The following is a 27,435-nucleotide window of genomic DNA, read 5'->3' on the forward strand; positions in this document are numbered from 1 at the left end:
TACAATGGCAGGGAGACTGTCACAGACAGGCTGTCGATGGCAGTCTACCCGCCATTTTAATCAAGTTTACCGGCTGCCACATTTTGATGGCGGGCTGCTGTGTGGCGGTCGGAAAGACCGACCGCTACGGATCCAACGGGCTCAGGGAGCCTGGCGGTGCACCGGAGGGTCTTTGAGTCCCTACAATGCTGGCAGTGCCTACCAGATTCTGCTGTAGGTATTATGATGTCCCTTACCCGCCAGCCTTTCCATGGCGGGTAACCCACCATGGAAAGGCTGGCGGAAAGGGACAATGGGGGGCCAAAGACACGGGACCTAGGGGGGCACCTATGATGTCCCCCTACATATCCCTGCACCATGTGGCAGGCACTGCATGGTGCCGGCCACGTAGTGCAGGGATATGTGTGGGGTCTCTGTTTTATTTTACGGCAGGTGCTGCAGAGCGCAGCACCCCCCACAATAAAAAAACATAGTCAATGCGACCGCCACAGTGGGGGTCACATTCTAATTAGCCCTGTGGGACCGGCGCCTTGTAGGCGGGCGGTCCCAATCCCCGATACGATGGCGGACGGACTGAAGTCCGTTCACCATCATAATCATCCCCAAAGTGCGAGTAATTATGGATGGAGTCCTGTTCTCAAAAGTGCTCTTGCACTGCACTGGTTGGTTCTACTGCATCTGCACTTTTAGCTGTCAGTACCCCCTACTGAAGTCCGATACTTAAAAGACATTAGCCAGGTACAACTGGCATTTTCATGAGATGGACCTGTTCCAGAGTAGCAGAAAAACGAAGTGCGACCTCGACAACAGTTTTTGTGGTGGACTTTGGCTGACACTAACTATCAATCTAAGTATTTCATACATTTATTTTGTTTTCTGTGTGTGCGAGGATTAGAATTTTGCATGGATGGAGCAATGCTTCTCAGGATGTGCAGCGGTCTTTAGCCAGACAAACCTCAGGCTCTTCTCCCAAATATGCTGAAAGTGACTTTGGCTTTCTCCCTCTGAGACAGGCTGCTGAAAGCCTCAATGTTTAAGTTGTGCAACTTGCGTGAAATTCCAAATACATCAAGAGTACTTACAACTGAGGAAGCCAAGATCATTGAGGCTTTTTTGTGATTTAGGAAGATGAATGTGGCACCTAGGGTATAATCAGGACAAATAAGTTGAGTATTGAGAAAATGTCAGGGCACCAAAGAGGCAGTTCAAATTGCCACCTTGTCGTTGAGAAAAAGTTATTGGGAAGGGATCTGCTACCTTAAGTAGCTCACATGGCAAACAATCTTACATACCCTTGTGCATACAGTCATAATCTCTCAAAGGAATCCCAAATGTCACTTGTAGTGGGAGGCATTTGTAAATGTGATGTACGCAAAATCAAAACAGAAAATATAAGATATATCTATTGGTAGGCTTCCGCCATCACATCACCCCAAGGAATAACTATTATAACAAACACCTGAAGAGATTTACAGAAGATTTCTTGAAAAGGACAGGTGCCATTGCTAGGCCACAAGATGACCAGCACCTTTGCCAATTCAGAAATATGAGATACATTGGTTGCACTGAATCACACTTGTTAAAATATTTAACCATGTATGAAATCTCTTTCTTGAACTTATACAGGTAAAATATCAGAAATTAACATGCATGGTTAAGCCTGCGTGGTAAAGCCATGAGGCGTTCATCCTTCATTGTAAAGGATGATTCCCGTCACAAATACATTTTTCCGGTCAATGGTTGGGCTATGACGAAGATCCACGCCTCCGCCTAGCTCCAGGTTCGATTAGCGATGGCGATTCCTACCTGACTGGCGTGCTTTGGGTGCACGGTGGTTTTTGGCGATATGGTGGGAGTTGACGAGGACGACGGTAGGACATCAGGCTCCTTTGATCCCTGAGGCGGGCTGCAAGGAGTCCGACCTCCGAGGCAGCTGTTAGGAGTGAAGAGTGTTGGGGACGTTGAGAGATGGGACGGCAAGACGCGGCAAGACGCAAGACATCTTGTCCTCTGAAGCAAGCATGGGGAGCTGATGGGGAGCTGAGAGCGCCGAGAACGCCATGAGGCTGGTTGCTGCTGGTGGCGCTATTAAGAGAGAGTGAGCGTCTCCTAAACAGCTTTTTTTTTAGCTTTTGAGCGGCACAAAGCTCTCACACGTTCAGCTGCTGTGGTGCTGGGGATAACCGTGGCTGGAAGCTTGTAGTGAGATGAGGCTCCGGTGAAAGGGGTGTGGTATCTGCGCTCGGAAAAACCAGAAGCTCACAGCTAATTACAAGGAACACCTCCCTGCCCCGGTGAAATGTGAGCATTATTGGGGCTGCAGTTTCCTCCTCTTTTAGAAGGTTTACCAGTGAGTGAGATATGCGGTGGCTCTGAGGCTTTGAGCGGCGGCGGTGGTGGCTCCTCTGTACCTCCGCTGTGCCTCTGTGGAGTTTTGAGCACGGAAAGGCCTACACTGGCCTACACTGGTGTCCCTTGAAGCTGTGCCGGTCCGCTGCTTTGGAGACAGCTGCCAGCCGACTTGATATTCAGGTACGGAGGACCGGGGGGCGATACCCTGAAGGAGAGGTAATCAGAAGGAAAAAATTCATAAAAGAGAGACTTTGTTATACTGAAATTACAGAGGGGGCAAGGATAGGAAAACCTCCAAAGAACGTTAATGCAGCCACCAAACCAGATTCAGCGGCTCGCACTAAGGCAAAAACACGCCTAGCAATGGCAAAAAGCGCTGCACGTAGGGCCAAACAGGAAAAAAATCTTATCCCCAATTCCAATTCCCCTGGGCTGGATAGCACTTTTAAAAGTTCTGAGGAGGAGCTGCCTCCCACCACTTCTCCGCAACATGACGGACTTGTTGCTAATCAAGGGGCCGCCACATCGGAATGGGTTGAAGCGGCTCCTGTTCCTTCCTAGTCACCAAAAGGCAACTCCACATCAGATGACCCAAAGGAAACCTAAAAAAGAAAGCGACTTCACAATCTCCCTCCCTAAGCCCTAGTTCAGTATCAAAGACATCTGAGGGTCCATTATCTAAAGTGGGGGAAGGACTGGTCTTCTTAGACCCGGCTAGTAAAGACAGGGAAGCACCTCAAGCTAATCTCGAGTCGGAAAATTCAGAAGGTTTAATGACACATCAAGGTCGAACCCAAGGTCATGCACAAGACTTAGTGGTGTGCCCAATATCTCCAATCCCCTTGAGCCTAGCGGAGATGCCTACATCTACACAAATTTTAGCCCAGCCACAAGGAGCAGCAGGTGAAGAAAGGAGGACAACGATTGATACTTCATTGATAAACCCCCAAATGAAGCTCCAGGCTCAATCCCAACTCCAACTAAGACCCCAAGGGATAGAATTACCAGAAGCTCTAGCTGGTTGGGTAGATCCCAAGGTTGGAAGTACGAGTATTAGCGATATGGATCTACAAAGCAATCTTGGTCAAAATACAGATACTTTGGGTGTCTATCAGCTAGATATAAGAGACATGCTGAATTTAATATTGGAAGAGGTCCGTGAAATGAAAAAAACGCAACAACAAGAAATCGCCTCTTTACATCAACGGCTGGGGAAAATTGAAGAAGTGATGACATGTTTCCCCATTAAACTTCAGGAGCCAGAATTTCAGTGTTGGAGAACCAAATGACTTTGGTAATTGGAGAAGTAAAGGAGGCAGCTAAAAGTAAAAGGCATCTGGAAAATAAATTAGAGGAACTTGAAAATCACTCTCGGAGATTCAACCTCCGGATTGTTGGGGTTCCCGAAGGCATTGAAGGCTCTCAAACCCTCCTCTGGGTTAACTCATTTATAAAGCAGAAATAGCTTCCGGAGTTTGAGGGCGATCTCATGATTACAAGAGCTCACCACGTCCCAGCCCATCCTTTTCCCAATTCCACGATACCCAGAACAATTCTATTGAATTTCGCAGACTTTCGTATTAAGGAAAGAATCTTGACAAAAGCAATCCAGCAGAGGCAGTTTCTAGTAAATGAGACTACTAAGTGTCACATTTTTTCAGATATGACTGCCGCTGCTGCTCGAAGGAGAAAGGAATTTGTCAAGATTCTTCATCTGTTTAAAGCCCATGGTGCTCAAGCTTCGATCGCTCAACAATCTAAATTGAGAGTGTTAGTAAAGGGGAAATTTTTTATGTTCTCTGACTTAGAAGAAGACCAGGTGTTGTTTAAGGAGATTTCGGTAGGATCCTGTGTGTAAGCAATGATACTTAGATAGATAGAGCATCATATGGCAATGGGGGGGGGAAATGGTTCCAATTTCTTTGAGATACGATGCGTTTATTTACTAGCCAATCAGGATTGTTTTAAAGGTACTGCTGAATATTGGTATATGTCTAGATTTTTTTTCTCTCTTTTAATATCTAGTGCCTAGATATCAGTATATATTTGGAGTTAGAATTACCATATGGCAACATGAGGGTTTTCCTCTCTCCAAATATAAGTCGGGCCAGCAAGTCTATGGATTGGCTCTAAGGTATTGCTGGGGGTTCTCGGGGTCAGCGGGGTCACCCAGGATGTAATCTCATGACACCCATGAGGTTAGATGGGAGGGGCGAAATGTGGGCAGCGTGGCTGGTAGGGTTTCTTCCACATTTCGAGGGGTGGGTGTTTCTTTTTCGGGATGGGAAGGGAGGGATTTTAGGGAGGGTTTGAGGTAGGGTTCATAGCTGAAAAAAGGTACTGTAGTGGAGACGGAGTTCCAGATACACACATTGCTATGTTAGCATAAGCGTCTTAGAAGTTAAAACGCCACCTTCCACTTTTGCTGCTTTTGCACATGACACTGCAGATAGATGTTTTTATATGAAAACTGCTTGCTTGCTTTTTCTTCACATGAGAAAGGTCTGTTGTTCACACCCCTAGACGTGCACCGCAACCTTGGTCTGAACATTATGTGCAGAAACAGTCAGGGCCAACAAACAATGTATGCTTTTGAATTCAGGTTGATCAGCCCACGCTCTAGCCATAACACGCACACAACTGCAAATATCTGAAAATGAAGCGCCTTTAATATTGCAGTTTGCATGCATGTGATAGACACTTTGGAGAATACTTTTTCCAGACACAGAGCAAAGCTGATCCTGTGATGTGATCCACCTAAGCTGATATTTACGGTATGGGGTTCCCCATTCAAACCTAGAGACTTTCTATTAGTTTAATAACACTCGCTTATTAGTGAAGGGAGGGTGGTTGTATTACACTATCATTTGTGACATGATTTCTCCCTTGATTTTCTATTGTATTGTAACAATGCTGATGGTTTTATTCTTAATCATTTGTCTGCTTATGTTAGCCAAAGTACTGCATCTTAGGACACGTAGTTTATAAAATAAACATTTTAAACTTTACTGTGTCTCTGATTACTCTTGTTGTGGACTGATATGAGAATAATAACGAACAGGTATTTCTAATTCCCACCATTCCTGAGAGTACTCTAAGTCGCTTGTTCTGGGTTGTCTAATCATTGGTAGCTTTGAGATGATACGGAGAACGAATGAGACACTGATGCTAGTCGGATAGGGGTTCAGGGTACTAAGGTGAGTTTTTGGTACACCACAATTCACTGAGGTCCTGGTTTCCTGCGCATAGTTCTGTGCATGAGCAGAATCCCTGCAACAGTACAGCAAACACACAAGTTGGAGTCAATTACAGAAACCAGTAAATGTAAGATCCTATCAGTCAATGCTAACGGAATGCTAAAAAAAAAAAAGTATGGTGCTCTTATTAGATGGCTTACATCACTAAATCCCCAAGTTTTGTTCTTTCAGGAGACACATTTGAAATCAAACTCCCCTAAACTATTTATACCCAAGGTATTTTCAAACGTTTTTTTTGCTTCTTCAGGCCTTGCGGTGAGAGGAGTAGCAATCTATTTCTCGGGCAAACTTTCCTTGGAATTTTTACAGGTGCATAGGGATACACATGGGAGATGGATTTGGGTGGTAACTAGGCTATACGGGAAAACATTGAATTTTATAAATGATTATGGCCCTGTCTCGGATGATGTTGTATCCCTGGTCCAAATCAATGATTTATTGATAGGAGCTCCCGGGCAGGTGATTCTCGGAGGAGACTTTAACTTTATACAGGATGTAAGGAAAGATACTTCGAATAAGACCAAAAAACAACTAAAACCAAATACAAAGAAATTAGTGGGAACAATCAGACAAGAATACCAACTGGTAGATCCAAGGCGGAAAATTAATCCAGATAAGGAGTTCTATACCTGCTATTCGCACCGTTTTCGGAGGGCGTCTCGAATAGATTTTTTTCTTACCTCCAGATCCCTCCAGATTCAAGAGGCTGGCATAGGCTGTAACCCTTTTTCAGATCATGCTTGTGTTGGGGTTGAAATGGTGTTTGGGGGAGGAAGTAGGGAACGGCCCAGGTGGCAGCTGGATCGTCTCCTTCTGCAAGACGAGGATTGGGTGAAAAGGTTTAGAGAGTGGATTCTGGAATACTTCCAGATCAATGAGAATACGGCGGCCCCCTTCTCAGTGTGGGGGGGGGTTTAAGGTAGCAGCCCGCGGGCAGATAATAGCCTTTACGGCTGCCCAGTCCAACACCCGGAGGGCTAAGATAGCTAAATTGCAGGCTACGGTGGATCAGGAATATGCTCTTCAACTTCAGCTTCTTCCAAATCAATACGAGCAGGCAAGAACAGAGGTGAGGGATGTTTTAATTTTAGAAGAGGTCTGCAATTCACAAATATTCCGACAAAGGGTCTATGAAGAAAGCCAGTTAATTGGCAAATTCTTGGCAAACTTGACGAGGAAAAAGCAAAAATCAGCAATAACATCTAAGGTTTTAGACCCTCTGACTGGTCGAGAAGTAGTTAAAGGCAGCGATATCCCACAGATTTTTGTCGACCACTTTAGCCAGCTTTACTCTACTGAATACTTAGTGGAAGAGGAGATGATCCAGGAGTACTTCATAAATATGAATGTTCCTAAATTGTCAGATAACCGGATCAGTGAACTGGGTTCGGAAATGGAAGCCGCCAAGATCTCGGCAGCCATCAAAACAACAGCTGGGGGAAAAGCTTGTGGGCAGGATTGCTTCCCTATCGAGTTTTATAAAGTTTTTTCAAAGGAATTAATTACCCCCCTAAAAAATTCATTTAACTCTGTTAAAAATGGTGGTGCCGTTCCAGCAGATTTTAAAGAAGCAATAACGGTCTTCTTTGTGAAAAAAAGACAAAAATCCGGTAGATGTAAATTCTTATAGACCTATTAGTCTTTGAATTCAGACTATAAAATTCTGATGAAAGTATGGGCAGAACGTTTTTTATTTGCCGATCAAGAGATAATCCATAGAGATCAGACCGGCTTCATAGCAGGTATATCAATGGCGGCTAATACTCAGTTTTTAGGTCTCGCCCGGCTATCGCGTAAGCGATCGCACAGCGAGACTCTAGTAAGGGGCTCCCAAAAGTGCTTCCAAAAGTGGATTGCATGGCGAGCACGCGCAAAATCACGTGCATCGTGCCGCCATGCAATCCGTTTGGCATCGTACTTCAAAGGGTCCGCTCCCCCACCTGGAATGCGCTCCCCCGCCAAGCGCGTGCGCCATGCTCCGCCGGGCTTGTCTTGTTTTTCTTGTTATTCTGATGAGTTGACCTTGCTACTTTGAAACCACGCTAGAAAAGCTTACTTTTTAGTTGATCCGGCAGCGTTTACTTAAAAGGCATGCTTTATATCTTTCAACATTTACAAAATGCAGGCGCCTGAACCAACCGGGTGCAAAAAAAACCCAACCTCTCTCTCACCATCTGTCACCCATTCACAACGAGCATGCGCTGCCATTGTTACACGGTAAATGCTGTTTTCACCTATGTAACCCCTCAAAAGCACCCCCATCTTCCTCCCCCAGGGAACCTTTAAATAGTCAAACAGCACGGGCACCGGAAGGTACAGATAAGGGCATGTTTGCAGTACTTGCTTCCACTACCCCTGCACACAGAGCAGCACCCTGTACAGCACGGTGCACATAGACCAGCTCTGCCTTTCACAATGCCAGGCTGGGAAGATGCAAGTCTACCTATCACAGCAGAATGTTCCCTTTATAACCTGCAAAAGACATTGAAACGTTTGTTACCGGTCCGATTTTTTGTACCGGGGCTTCAAAAGTTATTATAAAAAGTATTTCTGTGTATCTTTGTAGGGCACCTTATATAGATATTTTCTACTTCATACACCATTTATATGCTGCTTGCCATTTGTTTTGCATGTTGTGTTTTGTTTCTGTTTGTTTTGCGGTTCTGTTTGAATACATTTTTACAGTTTATTTAAAACACGTCATGTAGAGGAAATGTCCAGTAGCACACACTCACAAATACACACACACACACACACGCACGCACGCACGCACGCACGCACGCACGCACGCACGCACGCACGCACGCACACACACACACACACACGCACACACACACACACACACACACACACACACACACACACACACACCCAGTGAACAATGTGTAACGCTGCTTATAAAGCGTGCCACACTATCCCTGCACACGCATACAAATGCAAAAGCATGCTCCTTTGATACTTTATTTCTAACATTGCAAACGTCTCCCCAGCACAACAACCGTGGACCGGACTGTTGTTTGTATTTATTTAAACTTCAAAACAACATTGCAGTCTCAGTTGAAAAGTTCCCATCCTGTTGTTTATAGAGCATCCATCAGTGTGTACCTGGCGTTAAAATACACTTCTACAGCTCACAACAATGATAACGATCTTAAGCTCTAGGCTACATTTCTCCTTACTATACAGCTGCAATTTCCAATTTAAACACATCTAGAAACTATTCAAAGAATTCTCACCACTCCAGACTTCTTGGGACACCATTCTTTCTTCCTCCCAAGGTGTGAATGCTTTTCAAACACATTGAAGTGAAAAGGTTCCATATGCCACAGCAACACTGATAAGAATCGTAAAAGCTCCGGTTCAGTTTATTACAGGATTGCTGTTTCCTTTCACAGCAGATTGTGAAACATTGAAAACTGTTAGGCCACTCCAGACTTTGTGGCACACCATTTTCTCTTTTTTATATAAATAAAAATGTGTGCATTGAATTCAATCTGCTTGCTAGCCCTCCTTCTACTATTACACAGTGTTTTACTGCCATATAAACAAGCATTTGCAATGCAATAGGTTTCACATTAGCGAAACTTTCAGCTACTGGCATTGTAAATGACAAAGCTTTTATCTATGTGTTGATTTTAAAAACAGATAAAAAAAAGGCATTGCCATTTACAATGCCAATAGCTTAAAATTTCACAAATGCGAGACTTATTGCATTGCAAATGCTTGTTAACCCCTTCGGTGCTCATGACGGAATGGTTCCGTCATGACCCACGGTTGAGCTGTGCTCATGACGGAACCATTCCGTCATGACCACACCCGCGCAAGATTCCGCCAGCACAGCGGCGGAATCTGCGCAGCATCGAAGGGGTTAATACATGCCTTGGATTATTTTAACACAAATTTTACTCCGGCAAGTATTGTAATGGTCGATGTGGAGAAAGCTTTCGACCTTGTGAATTGGAGAACCCTGTTTGTTACCCTTGGTCGGTTTGGGTTTCCTGCCCAGGTAGTTAATATGCTACGCAATATCTACCAGGGAGCCACGGCTCTGGTAGTAATAAACTCAAGTCGTGCAGGAACCATAAAAATAAACCATGAAACCAGGCAGGGCTGTCCGCTTTCGCCATTGCTCTTTACTTTTTTTATAGAGCCTTTGGTAATCAAAATACAAAACAATGCTGCTATTCAATCACCGATCCCTGGCATGGCCAAGCTAAAACTATTTGCTGATGACATTATTTTATTCCTGACTCCCGATAAAGAGAATTTCGAAATAGTTTTAAGGGAATTTTCGAACTTCGAACAAATAGGTGGGTATAAAATAAATGCCAATAAATCCGAGGTTCTGGCCCTCAATGCAGATCTGAATTCTTTTTCATCTTGCTTGAAGACACAAGCGACTAAGTCTGACCCCATAAGATATCTTGGGATATTTGTATCCAACCAGTACCAACAGCTCTTCGAACCGAATTATTTGCAAATGAAGGACACGATTAAGAAACTCTTGGAACAATGGATATTACTCCCTTCATCGATAGTGTGTAGAGTTTCATTGATTAAAATGTCCATACTACCATTGCTTATTTTTTTGTTCACCAATGTCCCCATCAAGATAAATCAGTCTTATTTTAGGGAAATCGACACCCTACTTAGGGGATTCGTTTGGGGGAAGAAAGCTCATAGGGTCAAATTGCCTGTGGTGCAACTGCCTATAGTACAAGGGGGTCTAGCGCTGCCACATTTGAGAACATACTATGAGGCCGCTTTTTAGGTCTCGCCTGACCCAGCGCTTGAGAGGGCTCCAAAAAGTGCTACCAGGCCAGCCTAGAGCTACAGTGCGTGTGCGCGGGCGCGCGCGTCGCGTTTTACCGCGATTACTTTCACTTTCGCGGCCGCGCGGCCGCGCGGCCGCTTTGATGTTCTCCGTGAGGCTTCAATACATTGCAGCAGTTAAAACAAGCATTGGCATAGCTAATAGGTCTCGCTTTTGGGACCTTATAAGTGTTTAGTTATGCAACTGTTGCATGGCTAAACACTTATAAGGTCCCAAAGGCGAGACCTATTGGCTATGCCAATGCTTGTTTAGATTTGGTGTCCGTCTTGATGGGATCTAAATTTGCTACCGCCCGCCGGGAGCTTTTAATTCTACTCAGCAGCAGTCGCTCCTCACCACCCTCACTAATATGGCTACCTCTCACAACAACCTGATTGTTTTGGGCGATTTCAACCTTTGGCCCAATGGCAGCCTAGATTTTGCACTCAACAATCTCCTACTCTCCTGTGAAGGAATGGGACTTTCCCAGCTAGTGAACAAACCCACACACGCAGCAGGGCACCAGCTCGATTTAATCTTCTCCTCCCCCCAGCTAGCACTTCTGAGCGACATTCTGCCAATGTGCTGGACTGACCATGCACTCATCAAATTTCACATAGTAGGTAGCAGGTCTTGCAGACCGGCATTCCACGGCCATGTACCCCCGTACAGAGACTGGAAGGCTCTGGATAAACTCAGACTGAATGGCCCAGTATTTGAAGTGGAAGACAGTTTCTCCATCACTCAACCAGTTGAGGCCAATTATCTATCCCTTTGTACAAGGATTTCCAGCACCTCGGAACGCCTCGTCCCTCTGAAAAAGGGCAAACCTCAGAGACGAGCGCCGGCCCCATGGTGTGATGACTTCTTAAGAGCTCTCAAACTAGCATGCAGACAAGCAGAGAGAAAGTGGAGGCAGGGTTACTCTGACACTCACAAAACCCTCTGGAAAGAAAACCTCCGGGAGTATAAAACTGCCATCACCCAAAATAAGGCTAAACATTATTGCTCCATCATCACCAACGCTACGAATAGCTCAAAAAGTATTTTCCAAATACTCAAAAACCTAACCAATCCGGACTGTGTCACCTCTACACAGCCTCCTACCCAAGCCTTCTGCGACAACCTTGCAGTGTTTTTCATTAATAAAATAAACACCATTATTCACAACCTGAAAACACCTCCCTCTTCAGAAACTTCTAACACGCAGAGACCAGAAACCAGCTCGCGAAACTTGTCGTCTCCAGGCTCTGTCCTCTCGGCTAGACTGTGGGAATTTCCTCCAGTCCCGGCCTTCGAGTTTGAAAGACTTGCGCTTGGTATCACCTCGGGTTCTCCACTCGACCCCCTACCTCCAAAAGTCTGGAAAATTTTCGGTAATGAACTTTTTGACACCATGCGCCTAATTTGCAACCAGTCTTTGCACAGTGGCTTTGTCCCAACCCCTTGGAAACAGGCACTAATCACCCCTCTCTTGAAGAAACCCTCCCTGAGCCCAGATTGTCTTTCCAACTACCGACCCATCTCTCTGCTGCCTTTCCCAGCGAAGGTTGCCGAACGATGGGTCAGTTCGTGCCTGTCCGCCCACCTAGAACAAAACAACCTCCTAGACGATCACCAGTTCGGGTTCCGTCCTGCCCACGGCACCGAAACAGCAGTCTTAACTGCCATGGAGGATCTTCGCATGCGTGCAGACAGGGGCCAGCCAGTGGCATTGATACTGTTGGACCTGTCTGCCGCATTCGACACGGTCAACCATGGTAGGCTGCTGCAGAGACTTGGTGAAGTGGGAGTGGAAGGCACTGCATTGCTCTGGTTTCACTCCTACCTTCGGGACAGAAGACAGGCTGTCTCCCTTCCCCCTTTTCAATCCGCCTTTGCACCAGTACCCCAGGGAGTTCCTCAGGGCTCCTCCATCAGCCCTATCCTTTTTAATGTGTACCTCATCCCGCTAATCAAACTGATCCAATCCTTTGGGGTCAAAACAATAAATTACGCGGATGACACACAGCTCATCCTCTCGTGGGAAGGTGAAGATGCCATTCCTTTTTCCACCTTCCACGACTGCCTAAGAGAGACGGCTGGATGGCTACACAGAAACTCCCTCCAGTTCAACTCCGCTAAAACGGAGGTCCTGTTTTGCTCAGGCACTAAGATACCTCGTCAGTTTCCGAATGAATTTTGGCCCCCGGAGTTTAGAGACAAACCTCTGCCAGTTCCCTCGGTGCGCAACCTGGGAGTCATGCTGAACAACAAATTAAGTATGGAAACCCAGGTGATGAAAACTGTGGGGATCTGCACAGCCCTGCTTCGATCAATGCGTAAAATCATGCCTCTTCTCCCGGCACAAGCCAGGGCGTCGATAGTCAGGTGTACGATACTCAGTCGCCTGGACTATTGCAACGCCCTGCTCCTGGAGTCTCCAGTCACGATGATGGACCGACTACAGCGAATTCAGTCTGCCGCCGCCAAGCTGGCTCTTGGCTGGACGAGGAGGGCCTCGGCCACAGCGGCTCTGGCTGAGCTACACTGGCTACCCTTAAAACAACGAGTGGCCTTCAAGTCCCTCTGCATTGTCTTTAAAGCTCTGCACGGACTTGGACCCAAACCTCTGCAAGCCCTGTTTCTGTGGTACACTCCTGCCAGAGACCTACGTTCATCCTCTGCCTGTCTGGTAAAGGTGCCCAGATTCAACAGAACCAGAACAGGGGGCAGATCCTTCAGTGTTGCAGCGGCCAAGCTGTGGAATAGCCTGCCCACTGACATACGTCAGATATCACAGCTTCTTCCATTCAGGAAACGTATCAAGACCTGGCTCTTCCCCAAATAAATTGTCCGTCTGACTGTTCTCCCGGTTATCCGTTAACAGAGTAATTTCCAGCGCCAGGAAGCCTGCAAGGTGTCAGTTGCGCTTTACAAATTCTCAAAATAATGCACCAGCGACAGCTTTTTTATAGATAAAATGACTCTAGTGAAATTGGATCACTAACTTGAGTGTTTTTAAAAACTTCCAAACTCCCCAAAAAAACACGATACAAGACGCTAAAAGACAACTTTTGAGACTTCAGTCCTTTTTTAGAAAGACGGGCTCTTCGGGCCTCCAGTACCTAAAATTGAGTGAATGTACTAGTCTCGGTCTCCAGCTGCAATTAAGGCATAGAAGCCTCTGGGAAGGCTGTGGATTATCCGAGTTACGACATTTTATAATTCAAAATAGGCCGATTTCCTGGCAAGAAGTAATGCCAAGGGCGGAGAGCCACCGGAAACCGGCCTTTTCTGAATATCTACGAGTTGTTCATCTGCTAAAAAACACCAGCGGTATATTGGGCGCCCCTAACCAACTTGTGATAGCCCTTTATGGGGCTAATGTTAAAGGGGTGGGAAACTGGTATAGGCTGCTACATAAACAGGGTCAAGCTCCTGTGATAGAGAGCCACTTGGACAAAATAACTTGGGAGACAGGATGTAGGCTGGCTTCAAAGGAGTGGGAGGCTCTCCTATTTAACTCCAGCTGCCTTAAAAAAAAGATTCCCGGGAGTAGAGAACAAGTGCTTTTGCTGTCGGACAGATGGGGAAGGTGGATGGCTCCATACTTTTTATGTATGTCCAGGGCTGAGGCTCTTTTGGGAGGCAGTCTTTTTTTATATCAGGCAAGCAATCGGAAAGAATGTCTTGTTCGAGGCCAAAGCAGCTTTGTTTGGATTTTGCAGAGAAGGAAACAATGCTATCCGAGGCCGAAAAAGCCTTTGTATTTATTTCTTGTACGGTAGCTCGCTCTCTAATTCTGCAAAACTGGAAATCTAGTGAAGCTCCCTCTCACTTGAAATGGTTCATAAAATGAAAAGAACCCGTAAATTTGAAGAAGCTTATGCTAGACGGGTGGGGGCTACTAGGAAATTTGAAAAAAATTGGAAGTTTTTTAGTGAATTAGAAAAGCTTAAAGAGGGATCTTAACACTCTGGTTGGTAAATTGATGTAGCAGCTCTCATTATAAGGCATTAGCACTTTCTTCATGGCACTTTAGAAGCACTAGCACTTTTTTAGTCATTGTACTTTATAGAATGATGCATTCCATATTTAGTTTTATTAGTCAACGATGTTATCAGTCGCTACAGTCATGTTATCTTATTTTTAATAAGATGTTGTAGTTATGATGGCTTTAGGCAATAAGAAGGCACCAGCACTTTATTGGTATTGCACTTTAGATGCACGAGAAACTTTTTACAGTACTGCTGCTCTTTAAGATACATTTTCACATTGTTAATTCGTGAATGAGTATATGATTAGCTGCTCCTTATTGTGTATTGAGAGGCTGTCGCTTCAGGTTGTGTACTAACTGGTTTTTATAATGATTTTAAATATACCCTGTATTGTATGAACCTAATGCTCTGCTCAATAATAATCTTTTAAAAATAATTTTAAAAAATACATTTTTCCAGTACATTGCTTTAGTTTGCTGACATTGGTTAAAGTTTTGGTTAATCTCATTGTAGAATAATGAATTTACAGTATCATTATTAAAATTTTTAATCAAGAACATTACATTGAAACTTATGTCTGTTTTGCTTTTCAGATTTATACCCTGCCAGCGATAATTAGTAAGAAGGAAGAAAGTAAGTGTCTTTAGCAAATGCAGGCTTAAACATTAAAAAGGGCAGATCAAACAAACACTTTATTACTTCTATCTCCCTTTGTTTTTTTTTTATACTTGTGTTTGGTATGTTGTTCGTTGTAATTTTGTCAGCATAACCATCATTGATAACCAAGTTGTTTAATGTTATTCTGGAATTTCCTAGCAACCCAAGTTCAGTATACCTTTGTGACAGATGATATGTCAAGTTCCTTCTGATTATTATTTACTTGCGCTATTTAAAGATTCAATAACCAAGGGCCCTCTTTGACCAAATTCTAAAAACCTACTAAACTTTCTAGCTGATCATTTAAATCAGCAATGTTTGCCTTTTCATACAAATGCCCAGCATGCTCCCACCCTGCCAGACTTACTGTTCCCGCTGTATGTAGAGTCAGGGACAGCAACAGATTGACAGTGGAGGTGCCTCAGCTGGCTCTGCCGGTGTAAACCTCTAAGCAAATCCTCCGCAAATGAGGGCAGGGCAATCTTCACTCATTTTCCCTGCCAATGTCTGCCATTCCTGGAATGGTGGACACAGGCTGGGAAAATTCAGAACTGCCCACATGCACAGGAAGAAAACTCCCTGTGTGTCGGGCTATTTGTTTTTTGGCTCACAAAAAACAAACCGTAAGTGCGGAGATGTTTTTTCCTGAAGCGGAATAGGGAAAAGTCTTCCACCAGGGTAGGGGCGGCTCCTCCATTCGAGTGGAGAAGTGCCGCCTCACAAGCCCCAGAGGTGAGAAATAAAGTTTATATATTACTGTTTTATTTTTCAGCAACCTGTCCCAAAGTAAGGCTCAGGACGGGGTGGGGCCAGCTCTGCTAAGTGCCAGCCGGAAGCTGTGTGCTTTAAAATGCGAATGTCTTGTTGGACGGTAGTCTCGGGCCGGCCAGACAGACATGCGCTTTTTAAAGTTCTCTAACCTAGCTTATTTAGACAGCTGGGTTAGAGAAAGTGCAGGCCTCCAGTGCTCTTAGGAGCTCTGGGAGAGCCTGCTCTATCCAATCCTGGAGCTGCTTTAATGCTGTGAAAGCAGCAACATGGTTAAGTAGTTCAATTTCCTGCATCGTGATCTTCCTGGAAGACACCCGAGGGAGGAGGACATCGTGCAGCAAGAAGGTAAGTGAAGTAATTCTATTATTATTTTTTTTGTGCCCCTCACTCCTGTCTCCCTCTTCACCACCGTTGGTACAAGTCAGCCACCACTTCACCAGGGCTGCAGACAGCATGGCTTATGTCCCCCTGTTAGCCCAGTGGGCTGTTTTCCAGGCTCTAGCTAAGACCTCAGCCTTATGGGGAGGATTCACCAACACATTTGCATACCTAGGTATCAGTTGCATCCATACAAATTTATTTACGTTTTGTAAATGCAGCATCTTGATCACGGAATGCTGTTTCTTGGAATGATAGTACTGCACCTTGTACATCTGGGATTATGGGTGAAAATAAATGTAATCCAGGGGAGGGGATTGGCGGTATGATTAACATCCACACAGTTGTAACCTTCTGGCTATTCACACACATGTGCATTTGGTTTTCCGCCCAATTTACATATCTAAAATTACACCGAAAATGTTGCAGTGAACGTATACCCGTCCATATTGATGTTTTCTATGGTGAAAAAATTTAGTATAGAGAGTCAGATTTCTCAATGATGGCAAATCCAACAGCTTATGCTGAGGTGTACTCATAATGAGTAACATTTTCAGAGGTTTTTGGTGCGTATATTGTGAAGTGTTTGAGAATTCTGCACAAGTCGTAACTCTAGATACCGGTACACCTACAGCACCGCCAGGAACACGGACCCAGCACAAACCGACCACAAGAACATTCCCAAGCCGAAGACCCTGCAATGCATCCTCCTCAACGTCAGATTACTCCACAAACACGCCACCGAAATCTGGGACCTTCCCAGCAGCACTGCCCCGGACGTAGCATTCCTCACCGAAACCTGGACCAACACCACCTCGGGACCGACATCGCCATTCCCCAAGTATTCCCCAAGGATACAAGATCTCCATGAAAGACTGCCCCAACCGCCCGGAAGGAGGAATCGCCATCGTCCACAAATCCACCCTCCACCTCAGCACACTCCCTGACGAGCCCACAGACCTGATGGAACACCTTCACTTTAAGATACTGGCAGCCCTACCACCACCCTCTGAGGAACCCTCATCTACTGACCCCCTGGACCCCGCAGACCATTCGCCAACTCCATCACGGACATCATATCCCCGCATGCCATCGCATCTACCAACTACTCCCTGCTGGGAGACCTCAACTTCCACCTCGACAACCAGCTGGACCCCAACACATCCCTCCTGGACAACCTCCAGAACATTGGACTCCGCCAGATCGTGACCGAACCCACGCACTCAGCAGTCCACACCCTCGACCCCCTCTTCACAACAGGAAACTCCTTCACTTTCAGTCACACCACTGAACTCCCGTGGACAGACCACCAATGTGTCCATTTCACCTTCATAACACCCACCATCCACAGACATCAGCACCTGCTCCAACGAAGAAACTGGACCAAAATCACCAGAGACCAGCTCACCTCCTCACTCAGCAACTCCACCCCAACCATTGCGGAAGACGACAACCCCAACACCGCAGCCCGAACTCTGCACATATGGATCTCCGACAGCGCCAACACTGTAGCACCCCTCAAGAAAAACAACAGCACTCACGCGAAGAGAGCCAGATGGTTTACCACAGAACTTCGAGAGCCCAGACACACTTGCCTCTGCCTCGAAAAGGCCTGGAGAAACTCTAGATCCACAGAGGTCCACAACAACTTCAACTAACGCCCACCACCAACTCATCAGAAAAATAAGGAAAAAGGCAATTGAAGACAGAATCTCCACACTCGCGCACAACAGCAAAGAACTCTTCAGCATCATCAAGGAGTTCGCCCAACCCACCAGCGAGTCTACTGACATCCCTCCCTCACAAGACCTCTGCGACAAACTCGGCACCTTCTTCCACCTCAAAATATAGAACATTTACGACAACTTCGCCGAAGACAACCAACACACCGAACCCTTACCAGCCACCCCCGACACCCTGAAGCCAACGATTGACAACTGGACAGCCCGCACCACCGAAAACACACTGAAGACAATGAAGTCAATCCACTCCGGGGCCCCCACGGATCCCTGCCCCCACCAAATCTTCAACAGAGCTGCCAACACCATCGCATCCATGCTCTGCCACACCATCAGCTGCTCCCTGACGAATGCCTCGTTCCCCGACGGCTGGAAACACGCCAAGATCAACCCCCTCCTGAAGAAGACCTCAGCGGACCCCACCGATCTCAAGAACTACAGACCCATCTCCCTGCTCCCGTTCCCAGCGAAAGTCATGCAGAAAGCCATCAACAGCCAAATCACCACCTTCATCGATGTGCACAACATCCCCGACTCCTCCCAATTCGGCTTCAGAAGAAACAACAGCACAGAAACCAGCCCCCTCGCCGCAACAGACGACATCCGCTCCCTACTGGACAGAGGAGAAACAGTAGCCCTCATCCTCCTCGACCTCTCAGCAGCATTCGACACAGGCTTTCACTGCACCCTAATACACAGACTCCACGATGCAGGGATCAGGGACAAGGCCCTCGACTGGATCCACTCCTTCCTCTCTGGCAAAATGCAGCGGGTCAGACTCCCCCCTTTCCTCTCGAACCCTACACCTACCACCTGCAGAGTCCCCCAGGGGTCCTCCCTCAGCCCCATGCTCTTCCATGTCTACATGGCTCTGCTCGTCCCCGTCCTCAGAACCTACGGACTCAACATTGTGTCGTATGCAGACAACACCCAACTCATCCTCTCCTTATCCAACGAAACCAACACCGCCAGACACAACTTTCAAGAAGGCATGGAAGCCGTCACCAAATGGAGCAGCTACCTACAACTCAACTCCGACAAAACAAAAGTACTCATCTTGGGCCCAAACTCAGACACCTGGAACAACACCTGGTGGCCCCCTGCCCATGGAAGACCACCCATCCCCACGGATCACGCACGCAACCTTGGAATCATCCTGGACTCAAAGCTCAAAATGGACCACCAGATCAACTCCGTTGCATCCTCCTGCTTCCACACCCTCCACCTCCTACGTAAGACCTTCAAATGGATTCCCCTCGAGCACAGAAAGACCATCACTCACGCACTCGTCATCAGCAGACTCGACTATGGCAACGCACTCTACGCCGGAATAAACAAAAACCTCACCGCAAGCTACAAAACATCCAGAAGGCCGCCGCAAGTCTGGTCCTCAACCTGCCAAGACACTGCCACATCTCCCAGCACCCGCGCACACTCCACTGGCTCCACATCGAGGCTAGAATTACCTTCAAGATTCTCACCCACGCACACAAGGCACTCCATGACACCGGACCAGCATACCTGAACAACCGACTCAAATTCTACGCACCCCAAAGGACCCTACGATCAGCCCAGCTCTCCTACGCCATGGTCCCCTGCACCAGAAAGACCAGATCGGGAGGCCGCTCCTTCTCCTTCCTCGTGGCCAGAGCCTGGAACGTCCTTCCGCTCCACCTCAGACAGACAACATCGCCCCCCCATCTTCGCAAGAAACCTCAAAACCTGGATCTTCGACAGACCCCCTCCTTGATGGACTGGAACCTGCACCCCACCGCCTTGAGACTCTCACGGGTGAGTAGTCGCGCTTTAACAAACACCTGATTGATTGATTGATTGGTAAGTGATTAAAATGAAAGAGAAGAGGATTGGAAACCCCATGGCACATAACAAATAATTGAAAAAAAGACAATTCAAGACAAGCAAATCAAAACGCAGATCTATTTTTAATAGTGGCTGAACATTTTCATGCAGAGCGTGCTGCACCAACCCTCCTTTCCTTTGCCCTTCTCCAGCTGTGCGCAACAATTTCTCTACAGTATGTGATCCAGGGATGAGATAAGCAGGAGTCCTGTATGATAGGTAAATAAGAGATGTATGAGACACCTCTCTCCCGCTTCCTACTTAAACATCTAACCACCAGTTAGGCAGCTAGGATCCCCATTTACCTTTAGTGTTCTGCTATAGAACATAGACGGACCAAGTAAATTCACTTTCCCTGAAACTTGAAGAGAAGGTGCCATGTTGCTGGTGGCAAGACCCTTCACTGGCTCTTATTAGGCAATATGATGAGATCTGAGATCCTTTGCCTGTCCATAAATTCTTTCACCTCTCCACCATCGCAAGAAGGAGGATTACATCTGAGTTAACCTACTTAGAGATGACGTATGAATTATGTCTATCTCAGATATTGCACATTTGAAGTGGCTATTAAAGCAGATTAAGAAGTTCATGACTAGCCATTTTAATTAAATAAATACCACCAATACAAGACCATTTTTATCCAACAAAAATGCTGTCCTTACATTTTCAGACCTGGCTGTAGTGTTCTGAGGTTTATGTCCTTATTTGCACTCCCAGTGAGGGTTGAATTAAATGCTCATTTATTTGATGCATGTGTAACTTTCAAATCATTGGTTAAAGCCCCACGTGTAATGAAGCACACTTTCTTGTTTTTAAGGTTATTACATTAAGTGTCATTGAGTTATGGAACTTCTGGCTTCATTTACATTGTGGCAAAATTGCATTTTTGGTAACATACACCATGTCAAAAAGAAGTTAGGGTCATTATCATTGATTAACTCTGTCAAGTCACTGTCGTTTCTCCCGGACCTGCATCCCTTTATGCTTTCGTTTGAATACTGTTTGTCATACCATGTTTTGTTGTCAAGTCGTTCACTTTTGACGGATGTTTAATTATAAATGTTTTTGTAATTAGCATATGTTATGTTATGTTATAACAATTTATATAGCGCAACAGCTGCCCCAACAAAGGGGCGTCCCGGCGCTCCTGACAAGGGCTAAGCCCTCAAGACACCTTCCAACACAGATTAGACTTTGGAGAAGAGATGGGTCTTAAGGGCCTTCCTGAAAGGCAAATAATCCCTTAGACCACGAATAAATGCTGGGAGAGAATTCCACAGCCTGGCTGCCTTATATCTAAAAGATCTACCGCCTGCCCTGGATTTCTTAACCCGTGGCACTTTCAACAGGTTTTGGCTAGAGGATCGAAGTTGGCGCGTGGGCTCATAAGGCTGAATCAGGTCTGTTAATATCTGTAGAGAAGCCAGCTTCCAAGCCTTGAAGACCACACAAAGTGCCTTGAACTCTATATGTCTTTCCATAGGCAACCAGTGTAGTCTTCGAATTGCATCCGAGGCAGAGCTAGATCTACGTAGACCTAGCAACATTCTAGCCGCAGCGGTCTGGACTCTCTGTAACCTGTGGGCCTCAAACTTATTGGCCCCCAAATAGAGAGTCGAAGCATAGTCCAGCCGTGACAGGATTGTAGCTTGAATAATCAGCTGTCTAGTAGGGGCATCAAAGAACTTAAAAATAGACTGAAAGCTCCTAAGCAGCCCAAAACATGTGCCAGCCACCTTCTTAGTCTGTGTTTGGTAGTTAAGATTGCTAGCTACCCAAACACCGAGGTTTTTCACCACCATCTTTGGAGGGGGTGCATGTCCAAGGCTCTGGGGCCACCAATCATTACTCCAAAGACCCTGGTCTTTCCCCGTCAGCAGAATTTCCGTTTTCTCAGTGTTTAGCTGCAAACAGTTGATGGTAAGCCAGTCCGCCACTGCTGCCAAATTGGTGCAGAAGCGGGCGGTGTCTAGGCTATTACCCCTAACGGTATTGCTAGACAGGGCTACCACCAACTGTGTATCGTCAGCATAAGAGACAAGGGTCAAACCACGGCTCTTTGCGAGAAGAGCCAGTGGCAGCACGTAGATATTAAAAAGCAAAGGGCTCAAAAATGAGCCCTGAGGTACACCTTGTCTCACCTTGAAAGTCCCTGAGGAAAACGGGGGCACAGAAACCTCGAAAGTCCTATCCTCTAGGAAGGATGCCAGCCAGCGTAAGGCCAAGCCATTGATCCCAACCTCCTCTAATCGTCTCAGCAAAATGGCATGGGACACGGTGTCAAATGTGGCACTCAAATCTAGCAGTATTAATGCCGCAGTGTGCCCATTATCCAAAGATGCCCAAAGATGTTCTGTGACGGCCAACAGTGCTGACTCAGTGCTGTGACCGGGGCGAAAGCCATTTTGCGAGGGATCCAAGATGTTATTAGAGGACAGGAAGTTGGAGAGCGTGGCATTGACATATGTCTCCAGAATCTTCGATGCCCAAGGTAGGCGGGAGATAGGCCTATAGTTCTCAGGACGATCTGGATCTAAGTTGGGTTTCTTTATTAAAGGCAGGACTTTGGCTATCTTCCAAGCAGTGGGCATGATTCCTGTGGTCAATGAAGCATTTAAGATGTCACACAGAGGGCCCTGAATTGTAGGAAGAAGCTTAAGAAAATGACCTGGCCTAAGCGGATCAAGGGGAGAACCAGATTTTATTTTAAAACAGAGTGCCTCCAGCTGGGCAGGCACAATCAGCGGGAACTTATCCAATAAGCAGGCCGTTGCCTCTACCGAATCAGTAGATTGTATTGACGCGGGAAATTGTTTATAAATCCTTTCCACTATGGAAATTAAATATGCCGCTAAATCATCGCATTGCTTGTTGGATGAAATAAAAGGCTCCGTAGGAGCTATCGTTAATGAGGCAACTAAGGAAAATATACATTTAGCCTTATTCCCACTGCCTGCAAGTTGTGACGCATAGAAAGTGGCTCGGACCACCTGGATCCTTTTTTGGTAGTTCTTAATGGCCAAACAATATTTTTCTTTAGCCATCAAGTCGTAGTCCCTTCTCCAAGTGCGTTCAAGTTTTTTGCAGTCCTTTCGCATTACGGCAAGTTCTTCGTTATACCAGGGGCTGTAGCTAGATTTGCGGGATGGTTGCCATTTTTCCGGGACTAGCTCGTCCAAGGGCTGTCTGATCCAGGTAGAAAAGGCAGTATATGCCATGTTAGGGTTCGCATTAGACATGGGGCAGGAGGTCCCCAATTTTCAGCGTAATTAGCCCAGTCGAGCTTATGCCATGCTCTCTTGCATGTGAGGTGGCAGCAATCCTTAATTCTAGCCCCTTTGATTGACAGATACATCATGATCAAATAATGATCAGTCCAAAGCAATTTTAATGGGGCCGCTACAGACAAGAAGTTCAAGTTGGTAAACACTGGGTCTAGAAGATGACCCGCCGTGTGAGTAGAACCTTGCACCAACTGAACCAATTGACAGGCCCAAAGGTCTGCTATAAAATTAGCTATATCGGGATCTTCTATATTATATAGGTGGAGATTTAAGTCACCCACAATAGTAAAATTGGCCCACCCAAGTGCCAATCTGTTCACGAGCTCTACACAGGCTGCTCTAAATACGCTCGAGCTCCCTGGTGGTCTATAGATCAAGAGCCCCGCTACCGTATAATTTTGCGAGATTGTGATTTTGAAACTTGCACATTCACTACCCGCCAGAATTTGTTTCTCCAAATTACAAGTAAGGTAAGATTTAAAAACAACCGCTATATCCCCACCCCTGGTCTCTCTATTCACGGTCCTAATACTGTAACCAGCGGGGAGCGCTAAGAGAGTTTGAGGCATGGTACTATCGGTAAGCCATGTTTCTGTAAGAAAGCAAATATCGGGTGAATAGTTCTCCAAAAGGACAAAAATGTCCTCGTGGTGCTTAACCAGCGAACGACAATTAACCCCTTCGGTGCTCATGACGGAATGGTTCCGTCATGACCCACGGTTGAGCTGTGCTCATGACGGAACCATTCCGTCATGACCACACCCGCGCAAGATTCCGTCAGCACAGCGGCGGAATCTGCGCAGCATCGAAGGGGTTAAGGGAAAGAATCGCTATCTTCCTCATCTTTTCAGCACGTCTGATATTAGTAGGACAAAAAATGGCAGTAGAATGTCTGTTTAGTGAAGTATACCGACAGGCCCCGCATCTAAAAGGACCCTCATGAGCCTCCTGCCCAGAGTGAGTGCACGTGTCACCGATATCTCTTAGTGCTAAAATAGATTCGCGCCCCAAACGTTTCCTTACCGTAGTAGCTTCTACAGCATCTCTGGCACCTGGCAGCGGTCTGGCGCGGACGGGCGCAGACGGGCATGCGGCGCGCCTGTGGCGCGCCCGCTGCGCGCGCGCACTGCGTGCTTGCATCTGTCTCAATAAATATCTGAGGCCGAAGAAACACTAGTGCGCCAACAGCCCAAAATGGCGGCCCCCGGTGTCTTAAGGAACACAGAAGAAGGACACCAGGTCAGTAAGGAAATGCTAAATAAAACTTTAAAAACCGAATGAAAGCAGCCAGACTAAACTAATGTAAAATAAGGGACCAAATGTACCCTTTGTTAAATCGTTTTTAAAGTGCAAGTGTGCCTAATAAAATGCAGCAGCAGCAGGAACAGAACTTAGCAGCAAAATCGTGGTCTAGAACAGGAAACAACCTTCTGTCAGGGCGAGCGCTTGCATCTGTCTCAATAAATATCTGAGGCCGAAGAAACACTAGTGCGCCAACAGCCCAAAATGGCGGCCCCCGGTGTCTTAAGGAACACAGAAGAAGGACACCAGGTCAGTAAGGAAATGCTAAATAAAACTTTAAAAACCGAATGAAAGCAGATAGACTAAACTAATGTAAAATAAGGGACCAAATGTACACTTTGTTAAATCGTTTTTAAAGTGCAAGTGTGCCTAATAAAATGCAGCAGCAGCAGGAACAGAACTCAGCAGCAAAATCGTGGTCTAGAACAGGAAACAACCATATGATTTTATTCCTTCACCTCTTAGCATGTGCATTAAATAAAAATTACATTAGTGAGTGAGACAGTAATTAAACAGTACCAGGAGGTAATATTTATTGAAATTAGGTATATCTATTTTTGAGCAAGTTGGCGATCCTTAAAGCATTACATTTTTCAAAAAATACCTTGTTAGTGGGGAAAAAAGTAAGAATGCAAATAAATATAATGAAAGGGCAGTCTCCATACCCCAGCTGAAAAAATCTGGACGTAGGCAATTTTTTTCTCTCTTAGTATCAATAGAAGATGACCTCCTAAAATTAACAGAGGTATTACATTGCCATTCTTTAACACTGGTTAATATGTTTAATATTGTTTATGTGCTCACTTCCTCAATAAATACAGCAAAAAGGAAAATGAAATATGGTTGCCCATCTGTGCAATTTTATAGTTCCCTGTTGCATGATTGTTTGGCAGTCTTTATGATCTAACTATATAAATTCAGCATTAGCAATGTTTTGTCTCTGTTTCTTGTTAGAGCAAATTTTTGCATCTTTGCACTCGCAGAAGTAATTGCAGCATAATTACTTAATGAGTCTATTATAAATAATTAGCATCAACATTCTAAAATATAAACATCCCTCTTGTCCATTTATTAATACAGAATCTGCTAATTACGACACCTTTCATAGAACCAAGCATATGAAAATCCATCTTGTTCATTTAATAGAACGAAAGCTGCTAATTAAAGATGCCAATAGGAGAACACACAGTGCCTGAGAAACAAAGGTTTAGCTATGAGAACCTATTACTTAGCCTCCCAGTTGAGCTCTGGAATTTAGGCCAATCAATGTCTTGAATACAGGAATCAGCCATATCAAAAGCTTGGTCAATCCAGCGCACAGTCTGTAAATGCAGCTGTTGCTGGCACCATCAGCGGTATTCTGTGATAGTCACACCTCAGTCCCCTCAACAAAAAAAACAAAATTACTTAGGGTAAGCAGAATTTAAAACTTTTTCTGGCCAAAATACATGCACCTTCTGAGAGCCATTTACAGACCCCCGAGTTATGTGCCTCTGTGTAGTTGGGAACTAGTTACTACAGGAAGAATGTTTTTGGGTTTGCAAATAACTTCGGTGCAGTTTGATGAATATTCACTAAACTTAAAAAAAAGTTCATCCACCTCAGGTGCTTCCTTGAGAGTTTTGGGGTGAGTGATCAAGCAGAAGCTGAGGAAAAAATGGTGTCTCAAGATGCAATTTCCCTTTGCATTTTCCATAGGGATATTTGAACAATGATATAACCCAAGCAGCTGAACAGAATTACACCAAATGTGGCAGAAAGCTAGATGTTTGTCCAGAAAGTGTACTTTTTGTGATTCGGTGTAAATCTGTTCACTAGTTTCAGAGATATTTTAGTTTAAAAAGTGTAGATATCTGAGAGCCCAACAGCCTACTGAAACCCTACTTAAATTTGATTGGCTGCTAACAGTTCAACTAGGATGTGTAGGCAGCCATCTTTTGAGGGACCAGCAAGCATTGGGGGCCAACTACCCCACCTGTTACCTCCAGTAAGTCAAATACAGCGGGATTGCCAAGAGGTATTTGGAGGCCACGCCCCCTTTCTCCACCACACTGCAAATGCTTCTACCGGTGCACTACTGGTTGGGGAATTAAGTCTTCTTGGATGGTAAGGGACCTGGTGGGCCAAGAAGCCCTACCGGTACTTTTTGTAAGTGCTACACGGCGGGATTCCTGAGAGCTGCTCTGAGGCCCCAACCCCTTTTTCCACCACTCACTACAAACGCCATTATTATTTAAAAAACAATAAAAATTCACTGAAAAAAACAAAGGTTACAGGGACGTTATAGTTAGGAATTAGCATTTAAAACACCTTAGAAAGTCACTGAAAAAAACAACGGTTACAGAGACGTTTTAGTAAGGCTGATGTTTCACTCATACAAAACTAGTGAAATTCAGCAGTGCACTACTTATGACCTCACATATTATATCACTTATGACATGGTCAGTGACATCACTGATGACATCTCAGATGACATCACTGATGACATCATCCACAAAATCACTAATACACCCACTCACATCCCCATAAAACCTTTCATACACCCACTCCCACACAACCATTCACAGACCCATACTTGTACTTACACACCCAATCACTGATTCATAGAGCTGCACACAAACTCACTCACTCACACATACAGCTATTCATACACCCAATCACTCACACAGCCACTGACATATCCTCTCATACACCCATACAGCCACTCACACACTGAGTCAGTCATTCATAGAGCTACTCATACAACCACTCACCCATACAGTAAATCACAAAGCCACTTACTCACCCCCCAACATTTACACACACACACACACTTACTCATACATGTACTAGCATGTACTCACTCACCTATACAGTCACTGACACAAGCAGACATTCACCCATACAGCCACTCTCACATTCACTCACCCACCCATACAGTCACTCATATACCCTATCACTCACCTATACTGCCTTTCACATACCCATTTGCTCACCCATATACCACTGACCCATCCACTCACTCACCCACACAATCATGCACACACTCACCCATACAGCCCC

At 45.5% G+C, this 27,435-nt stretch overlaps 1 protein-coding gene across 3 annotated transcripts in view; it reads left to right on the plus strand.

Annotated features, from left to right (window-relative positions):
* The window catches only part of ARHGAP42 (Rho GTPase activating protein 42), a 609,563-nt gene that overhangs the window by 484,252 nt on the left and 97,876 nt on the right, over positions 1 to 27,435 (plus strand). For all 3 annotated transcript variants that reach the window (XM_085621436.1, XM_085621434.1, XM_085621435.1), the window contains exon 12: positions 14,996 to 15,035. In XM_085621436.1, the coding sequence (XP_085477562.1) occupies positions 14,996 to 15,035 (40 nt within the window). The remainder of the gene's footprint in view (positions 1 to 14,995; positions 15,036 to 27,435) is intronic.

The sequence above is a fragment of the Triturus cristatus genome, chromosome 8, assembly GCF_964204655.1.
Source record: "Triturus cristatus chromosome 8, aTriCri1.1, whole genome shotgun sequence".
NCBI lineage: Eukaryota > Metazoa > Chordata > Amphibia > Caudata > Salamandridae > Triturus > Triturus cristatus.